Source organism: Ceratotherium simum, chromosome 5, assembly GCF_057802395.1.
Source record: "Ceratotherium simum simum isolate JZ-2026a chromosome 5, ASM5780239v1, whole genome shotgun sequence".
NCBI classification, from domain to species: Eukaryota; Metazoa; Chordata; class Mammalia; order Perissodactyla; family Rhinocerotidae; genus Ceratotherium; species Ceratotherium simum.
In genome coordinates, this window is record NC_141904.1 from 74,998,061 (window position 1) to 75,008,073 (window position 10,013).

General features: G+C 36.2%; 1 protein-coding gene across 1 annotated transcript in view; it reads left to right on the plus strand.

The window, feature by feature from the left end:
- The window catches only part of CNTN6 (contactin 6), a 290,271-nt gene extending 289,299 nt beyond the window's left edge, over positions 1-972 (plus strand). The window contains 2 exon segments of the mRNA XM_087431359.1: positions 812-879; positions 881-972. Of these exon segments, the coding sequence (XP_087287485.1) occupies positions 812-879; positions 881-919 (107 nt within the window). The 3' untranslated portion in view covers positions 920-972.
- Positions 973-10,013: the final 9,041 nt, after the last annotated feature.

The following is a 10,013-nucleotide window of genomic DNA, read 5'->3' on the forward strand; positions in this document are numbered from 1 at the left end:
GATTTTGAATCTAGACAGCTGCAGCATGATATCTGGGCTCTCTGAATCTTTCCAATTCCTGTTTAAATGTTGGGTGGAAAAAATAAAAGGTCTGTGTTTCCTTTTTCAATTGTGAGCAAGAGGTAATGAGTCAATTTTTCTTTAAATAATCTCTCAAATTTGCAACATGCTTACATATTACAAACAGTTTTGTGTTTCCCCTTTGAATCTCAAAAAAGAAAAGAAAAAAACACACACAACTGTTGTGTGCATGATTCATTCTATTGGCACAAAAATCAGAAAGTTTTTCCATGGGTACTTGTAGGCTTCTGAGAGCAAGGATAGAAAATATGAAACATGTGTCCATATATTCCTCTTCCCATATTCAGGGTAGACATCACTAATCAATCACGGCATTCATACTCGGCTGAGTCACAAGTTTTAAATCCTCTCAATACAATGTTCCAAGCAGGTATCATCAATCAGTCAGATTTAGCACATAATAATTTATTATTTCTGCTTTAGAAGAATCACTCAGTCATCTGCCTAAATCTGTGACAGAGTAAAAGCCATCAGCCCCTCCATGTTGGCCAATAATCTACCATTTAGTCAGATTCAGCCAATTTTGGCATCTTTCTTTTTCATTTTTACATTTAAAACAGATATCCTAGGACAGAGGGTTAAGGATACTTCCTAAAATTAAATAGAATGTAAATGAAATGAGCGTCCTAAAATATGTTGTTATGAGAGTATGCATTTTGAGTCATGAAGAATTAACCTAACGATTTTACTTTTTCCTCAAGATATTCTGTTTTATTTTTATCTTTTGCAGGTTTGAGTTCCAGAGGAGTTCCAGTCTTAGAACCTAGTGTCCATTTCCTGTCAGCTGTCATCATGATTTTTTACTGTTTTGCTATTCAGCCACTTACGCAATGAATAAAACCATAAATCTTTGAGAGTTTTTTTGAAAGCAAATCATTCTGTAAATGAGCTTTCCAGCCCCCATTGCAAGATACATTCTTAATACTGACTTGTTTGGAAAGAAAAAAAGTGTATATTATTAAGATCTTGTAAATATCTATGGTACATTAATAAAAAAAGTTTAAACAATTTTGAATTTTAAAGTTCACACAGGACTACATACTCTCAGAAGCTTCCAAATTAATTCTTGGAGTTGTAACTGCTGTGTCTTTTAAGTGATTTATATGGAGATTGTAAATAACTCCCCTTGATGATGATGATAAATATGAAATAGGTTGCAGTCACCTTAGCTAAGATGGGCATTTTTTACATTCTCCAGGCAATTTACTTTAATATTAAAAATTTTCACCCTACTTAGAAGTAAAATATAACTATTTGTTTATATTTGGGATTCCTTAAAAAGTGTACGCTATTCCAAAGCATGATATGCTTTTATCTCTGAATCAAATTGGGACAAAAAGTAATTTGTACCCAATAATATGTCCATATACATGATGTTCTTCTCAATTCACTTTTCAGTAATAATCATGGCAGAAAAGTGCTTTCTGGCAGAGAAAAAGAAAAGAAAGGAAATAAGCACCCACCTAAAATAATCTAACAACTCCAGTATATAGTAAGCAATTTCTCATAACAAAGTTTGATTTTTTAATCAATTCCGTATTATCCTAAGAAAAAAGTTGCAGGAACAAGTCTCAGGTAATTATTACAAATTGTTAGCAACGTATATGGCCTTATTTTTATACAATATATAAATCTGGGAACAATTTTTAACCAGGTTTTCGACATTTTGGTCAAAATATATTTTTTGCCAATCTTCTCTGCAGCTATAAAAATAATACTACACTGTCCAAGGCTTAGAAAGATCTTTGTGGGTTGAGTCTTCTCTAGGACGAACCTATTTCAGTCAGTGGTCCCACTTCTTGGGATTGCACAGTATGCAGAGAGCTGTCTGGGAGAAGGAAAGGTTAATGAGTGGGCCAATGCCATTTTATATAACCATCCGTTTTCTTCACAAACAGCCTTGAGGGCTTTGTCCTGCCGTCAGCCTGCTCTAGCTCTCAGCCGATTAGATTTGATGCCCTGGGGAGCCAGGAGTGAGAAATGGTCAGACTAGTTTTGCCTTCTTAACATGGCGTGTCCTCTTAATTATGTTGAAAATATTTGAACTATCCTCACAACCCTCGAATCACACAATCCTCAAAATTGGATTCTGTCATTTTCATTTCTAAAGTATGTGAGAGCTGTTTAAAATACCCCAGATAGTCAGTAGCAGATGGACAATGACTTTTCATAGTTCAGAATTTCTCCTGGCCTGAAAAGTGTGTCACGCATACAGTACAAATTAATGAGCCTTGTTCTCCCCCATGCCTTAAGATCTGGCTGTGCTTTTATGGGGCAAAATAAACAAGCAACAGCAAATACTGTTTGGCCTGCTCACGTTAACAGCTGCCTGTCCAAGACGCACCTGTATTGATCAGAGATACCAGTGACGGCGCATGGTCTTGATGGTTTTCTCAAGTGGGTGAGAGATGAGATTTGTGTTCTCCTCCGCAAAGCAGAGATTGAGAGTTAAATATGCCTTGCTATTTTTGTTTTCACTGATTAAGTGAATTAAATATATAGTCATATATGTCTGAGTCCAAAAGCTAAATCAGTTCTTATCAATAACTCCTATATGTTTGCAAGTGTGCTTTAATTCATAATTACTGGAGTATTAAAAGTCTGCATTATTTAATATCTAACATATTATGTACTTTTTCATGAATCCATACTCAATTTTTCAGAATATAATTTGGTATTAATATTAAACAGTGTGTGCTTTGGCTCTCAATTGCTCTGACTCCACTCTTAGTGAGGCTTTGGAGACATCTTTTAACGTCCCCATATAACAATTATCAGGATTAAAGGACACAGTGTACACAGTGTTTAGCATGGTGCATGGAACGTTGTAAGTCGTCAGTAAATGGAGCTGCTGTCGTCTGCTGCTATGAACTAAACCCCTAATGAAATAAATTACTATACTTCCTTAAGTGTGTGATAGATTATGAAAACAGATTCAACTTGTGTTTATGTCAAAATCCAAAACAGCTTCAAGAAAAATGAGTAGTCTACGTACTCTTGACACTAAATGGCACTAAAGAATGGAACCAGTGGTGGTTCTGTGAAGCCATTTCAGGAAAATATTCTGTGTAATGTATATACTCCTTTGACATTTAGGAAGGATTTCCAGTGGATCCTTCTATTGATGGAGTATATTACTGTTATAAACTATTATAAACATGATAACTCATTTCTATACTTCTTATAGAAAGGAGAAAAATGTGATTGCACCTGGAATCAGTCAGAGGAGGAAGAGAGAATAAGTATTAGGCGAGTTGACACAGGAGAAGTACAACACTATAAAGCTATGGACTGCCCAAATAATGTGGACTTCAACTCACCTCTGTTTCCTCTCTTTTCCTATTGTTCACACTATAATCCTTCCAGGTCAGTGTCTCTTCTTGAACTGTACACCAGAAGGTGGCTTATAGGAGGACATGCTTGCTATCTTTCACAGCAAATGCAAACAGTGAGAGATGACCTGTAATGTATTTGGATTCCAAGTGGAATAATATAATCATTACCTCCCCAAAGTAGCTCTACTATTTTTAAACCTCTGGTATATTATCAGTTTATATACCATCTTGGGATGTCAAGTTTTATGTACTCCTTACATGCCATAATTATTGCCTTATTTGCTGTAGCACTGGATATTTAATTCAACAGAGATTTTTTGTTCCAGAATTCAAGAATATGGTAATCACATTTCTGTTGAACTCAGTACTAGAATTAGTCAGAGTTCTCCTGAGAAACAGAACAAATAGAATGTGTGTTTGTGGGTGTGTAAAGAGAGAGAGAGAGAGATGGGTTCATTATAAGGAATTGATGCACAATTATGGAGGCTAAGAATTCCAGGCCCAGGAGAGCCAATGGTATAGTTCCAAGTCTCCAGTCTGAGTCTGGGAACAAGGAGAGCTGAAGATGTAATTTCCATGTGAGTTGGAGTGGGAAGGCAAGAGAAGCCCTCTGTCTCAGCACAAAGATCATTAGCAGAGAGAAAGAATTCTTTCCAGCCTTTTATTTTATTCAGGCCTTCAATGGATTGGATGAGGCCCATCCACATTGGGGAGGGCCATCTGCTTTACTCAGTCTACTGATTCAAATGTTTATCTCATCCAGAAACACCCTCACAGACGATCCCAGCATATCTGTGCACCCTGTGGCCCAGTCAAGTCGACACATAAAATTAACCATCACAGTACCCTTTTTACTTTTTTCTTTTTTTTGCTGAGGAAGATTCACCCTGAGCTCATGTCTGTGCCAATCTTCCTCTATTTTGTATGTGGGTCACTGCCACAGCATGGCCACTGACAAGTGGTGTAGGTCTATGCCCGTGAACCAAACCCTAGCCGCCAAAGCAGAGCACACTGAACTTAACCACTAGGCCGCAGGGCCAGCCCTCCCCACCCAGTACCCTTTTTGATAATCTTAAATAATTCAATTTTAATTCCATCAACTTTAGAAATGGAATTATTGAAATACTCTTCTCAGTTTATTTATCTGTAAAATGAAACCTTGGGATTACAAGATCTCTGAGTTCCTTTAAAACTCTCTAATTCCATATCAAGCTGCATAGTGAGACAACTTTTAGTACAAAACAGTGTTTCATAACTTCTCACAACCCCCACAAACTCTGCAAAGCTTTTCTAGTTTTTTTGTATATTTTCCTTAGCCTAAAAGATTGTGTTAAGCTTTTTAAATTGGACTTTACATTACTAAAATAATAGTTAAATTGAGTACGTTTTCAAACTACGAAGAACCCTCAGAGATTCTGACCCATCTCCATACTCCATTGAGAATCTCTGGAGTATTTCAGTGGTTCCCAAGTGCCAGGCTGTGATAAAGTTTTCATTGTTAATTGAACAAATGAGGAAAATTCAGACAGTGTGGTGAGATTTTAATAATGAATAATTTATGAAATATTTGGGAGATTATGACTTTCTTCTGCTTTTTGTGGTGAAATGTCTACTCTTGGATGAAACAAAACATTAATACCAGTTTGCTTTAGGTAATAGCCTTACTTGACAAAAGACTAGATTACTTTATATAAGTCAATTCAAGACTTACCCCGTAACCCTTGAACACCAATGTTCTGAGTTCTATGGAATTATTGTTTATGTACATAAATGCAACCACAGGACTAGAAAATCTGGTCGGCCTTTTACGACAAGCTATTAATATAACAAAGATAACAATGGGAAAAGAACTCCAAAATCCTGAATTTCTTTATTATCTTAAGATTTGGAGATTATTTGCTTTCTACTTTTCCCCATTAAAATTTATTTTCTTTCATGAAATTACGCACAGTAGCTATTAGGCTTTCTTTCGTGTCTTTACATAATGAAATGATTTTTATAAAAAGGCAGATTCATCTCCCTGCTTATTTTTAATATTCCTGTTTTTGACAGTGCTTAGTACAATCCTGGGCAGAGAGAATGATGCTTAAAACACGTATTTTGCTTCCTGGACTGATTTATACAGCCAACTATTGGAGCAATTTGTTTTCCCTTAGTTTCCTCAGGAAAATAAGTATTTTTCTTTCATAAGCCTGAATAAAATAATAAGCTAATCTAACCTCCAGATTTTGGTGGGTAAATAATATATTCTTGAAAGAAACAAAATAAATAAAAATAAAATGCTTGGAATATAGTAGTTTTTGAAAAAAACATCAGAAACTGTTTTGCTGTTTTCAAAAACATATACTTTACAATCTGGTTAGGCATACTTGAGAAAATACTTATCTTGTCCAGGGTAAAGCTCAGGCGAGAAGCAAACTTGACAACTCTTTAAGTAAGGGTAGCAAGTGGCAGCTCAATGAGAGAGCAAAGAAGTCCTGGTGTAATAAAGTGTTTTGCCCCCCCCCCCCGCCCCCAGCAAAGACTAGAAAGTATGCTATGCTGAAATCTTTGCAGATTTTTCATTTATTCCTGGAACTGAATGCTGTATTAGGGAGGTACCTATTCTTGGACAGAGATTGATTAATGTTTGTAAATCACTTTGAATATGAAAAGCATTTCATAAATTCTAATAATTTTTATGATGATGATTTTTTCCCAGAAGTATATTGACTTTTTGCAATGGCACCTTGAAAAAGCATGCATTAGTAACGGAGGCCAGGTCCCATGCCTAGAGGAAAACAGTAATTGGGAAGTTTGAAAGGTAATAATTTTGAGATACTGAAAATTTAGATGAATTCATAATAGCTGCTTGGACTAAATAATTTTAATTCAAACATGAGGTAATCCACATCTATTCATGATTGAGTTTCCAGCTTGTGAAGTAAATGTTATAGCAACAGAATTTGTCCCTCAAATGATATTTACTCACAACAAACCTCAAGTATTCTCAAGGGCTTCAGACAGTAACAATAATGAGTGTAGGCAACTTTTATTACCTTTAAGTGCAGTAGTTATAAAATTTCCCAAACCAACTTTGAACAGATTAATTTCAGCCTATTTTTGTTGACAGCAATGCATGATTGGATATATTACTGGCCTTCTAAATCATATCATTTTCCTTATCTGTTTAAAAGTGAAAGTGTTGTCATCCTAAATTATTGTTATATTTAGACTTGCAAACTCACAGAACTATTTTCATCCTTTAAATTCTTAAGAGTACAGCTTTTAGAAGTTTCTAAAAGAGACTCTTAAATGAAAGGACATGGCTCACATTATTTTGAGCAATGTTTGCAATCACTTAATATTTCAAGCTAGATGATTGTTGAAGAATGAGCTGTAACTAGTTGAAAACTATTTGCAGAACCTACAACCTGTTGCTGTCGATGGATAGACAGGAGAGAAATTAATATTCACTTCGTACCTGTTGATAAGAGTTAAGATACTGGATCTATCTATCTGAAATTGATCTTCCTCATCAGAAAACTTCCAATGGTTTTTATTATATCACATTGCCTTATGTTACCTTATAGTATATCATAACATATCGTATAAATTATGTATTATTTATATTATATTACATATTTACCTCTTGTCTCAATCTTCTAGAAAAGGCGTCCCAGAAGGGCTGGACCTTATCTTTTTATTTCCCCTTGCATCTACCACACTCAGAGGAGTGCTTGACATCCAGTAGTTGCTCAAAAAATAGATTTTGAATGACTAAACAACCAAAAAGAAGCATAAATTGTTTAATAGAATCTCAACACCACTCCTACAAAAGTGGCAAAGTTTACCATAAGAATGTTATCCTTTAGTATAGCGTCCACGTTCGAGTATTATAATTTGGTGTGATGTATAATTGATGCAGCTCTGTCTGCAAATAAAATATTTTAATTTTTTTTAAACCTTCTAAAATCGAAACAAATTTTAAGGGCAATATTTTTTTAATAGAAAATACCATGGAATTATACAAAATCTTCTTCTCCTTCCACTATAAGATTTTTAATGGACAAAATACTCAAAAGTTTGTCTATAGAAACGTGACTCTCAGAATTGTATAGCCAAGCTAGGAAGCAACACCCACGGTGTGAAGAAATTGTATGGATCATTCCAAGGTCTATGTTGTAATTATTTTCCCTGCAGCCAGAGTAACTAAAGTCTATGAACTTGACCATACACTATAATGAAATGTAATAATCTTGTCATGCTGCAATATTAAAGCCATATAGTTAGGAAAGTATTTTTAGCTGGCAGATTGAGTTAACACAAATTTATGACATCCTCTTCTTGGGTGCTACTTCTTTAGGCCATATTACAAGATTCGCTCAGCTTTGTTTCCAAGAGTTGTGACTATCTGATGGATTTACTGAAAATTTTGGGAAAAAAAAAAATAATTTGGCATTAAAGAGGTTGCAAACTTTCAGCCCAATATCCAAGACAGCCACAGACAGTTTAGATGTCATTAGCGGGTATTTATTTGAAGATTGAAATAGTTGTCAGTGTTCAGAACTCAGAAGATTTCCTGTGAATCCAGTTTTCCTTGGGTAATTCTAGGCCGCCTTCCTGCACGGCACTAACCTAGTGAGCCCAGGAATAGGGCCTTCCCTTTGAGATGCAACGCTCTTCCTTTCACCACGCTTCCCTCCTAGCTTCCATAATCCATTTATTCACCTGTCTGGCCTCTTTAGGCATTTGAGTTTTGACTCCTGTTACATATGATGAAATGTACTCAAAAGACAGTATCTGATGGTGGAAACACTATTGGACTAGCAATCCCTAATCGGATGATCTTAAGCAAGACCACTTTTTGTTCTCAACTTCAGTTTACTCATTTGTAAAATGAGAATGAGATATCTTCTCCATATACATCATGGGGTTTTTCAAAAAAATACACAAAATAAAGCCTGGAAAAGGGTCAATAAGTTTTGCAGTGTTAAAAAATTATAAGGGACACTGATTGACTAAGACTCTTTGAAATTATTGTTTTTGATGAAGTGTAGTTAGTACTGGAGAAGCCCCATCGTGGCTTTCAAATTAGGTTGTGGGAATAGCTTCTTTCTATTATCATTTCAATTATGTTAATTCCTAATTTTACTGTTTGTTTTTGAAAGCTTAATAATAAATATCATCCTTGTTTTTATAGCATATTACCTTATTTACATGAACACTTCATTTTAGCTCTCATGAACTATGAGTATTTAATATAAGAAAGATGACCATTTATATAAATGAATATGTAAAGGTACAACTATAAGTCATTTTTCTTTTAAAAATATATCTTTAGGTTTATATTGAGATCAGAAACACTGCAACTACTTATTAAATAGATCTACATTTATAATTCATCACATCATTCAAGAAACATTTATTAATTGTTTACCGTGTTCTATACTTTGTGCTTGGCTCTTCAAAAAGAAGAAGAGAAACATGCTAGCAAGGTAGGGAGCAGGTAATAAACCACCCACTTCCCCTCACCCCACTCCGACAAATAAAATAATTACAAGTCGTGGTAAGGGCTAAGAGGAAATAAGGAAGGTGCTGTGATAGAGAACAAAGTAGGGGTCAACACCAGATGGGGTGATCAGTTACACTCTAGCAAAAGTTTTATTTACTCTGAAACCTGAAAAAGGAATTTGCAAATGCCTTGAGGAGGGAGAGAGCTCAGTGTGTTCTAGTCATTCAGGGACGGTCAGTGTGGACAGATGGGGAGCGAGAAGAGGACGGTGGTGTGAGTTTGCAGAGGTAAGCTGGAATCTGGTTATCCCGACTTTTCAGTTCACGAGAGGAAATTTGGTTTTAAGTTTTAAATATTATGTATGTTTTGAGAAGATTATTCTGGCTACTGTGGAATAAATCGATTGCCAGGAGTCAAGAGTGGAACCAGAGGTTCTAGTAGTACCTCTATAACCTATCACCTCCCTGTGATAGGTTATAGAGGCTCAGATCGGGTTGGTAGCAGGGGATGGATACCTGTAGACTTGTCAAGTTACCAATTGATTGGCTATAACAAGGGCAAGGGATGTATTTGATTTTTTTGTTATTCTATCAGATGGAGACTAGGGAAGGAGCAGCCTAGGAATACAGATGATACGGAGAGATAATCAAGATTTCTCTTTTGGGCATGGTGAGTTAGAGAAGCCAGCCCTAGTGGTCTAGTGGTTAAGATTCGACACTCTCACTGCCACGGTCCGGGTTCATTTCCTGGTCCGGGAACCAAGCCTCTGGTCTGTCGGTTGTCATACTTTGGTGGCTGCCTGTTGCTGTGATGCTGAAAGCTATGCCATCAGTGTTTCAAATACCAGCAGGGTCACCCATGGTGGTTTCAGGGGAGCTTCTAGACTCAGACAGACTAGAAAGAAGACCTGGCCACCCACTTCCGAAAAAATTAGCCATGAAAACCTATGAATAGCAGCGGAGCATTGTTTGATGTAGCGCTGGAAGGTGAGAGGATGGCGCAAGAAGGCCCGGCAGGGTTCCGCTCTGCTGTCCACAGGGTCGTTAGGGGTCAGAATTGACCGGTGGGCACTAACAACAACAAGTTAAAGAGATACCTGTGAG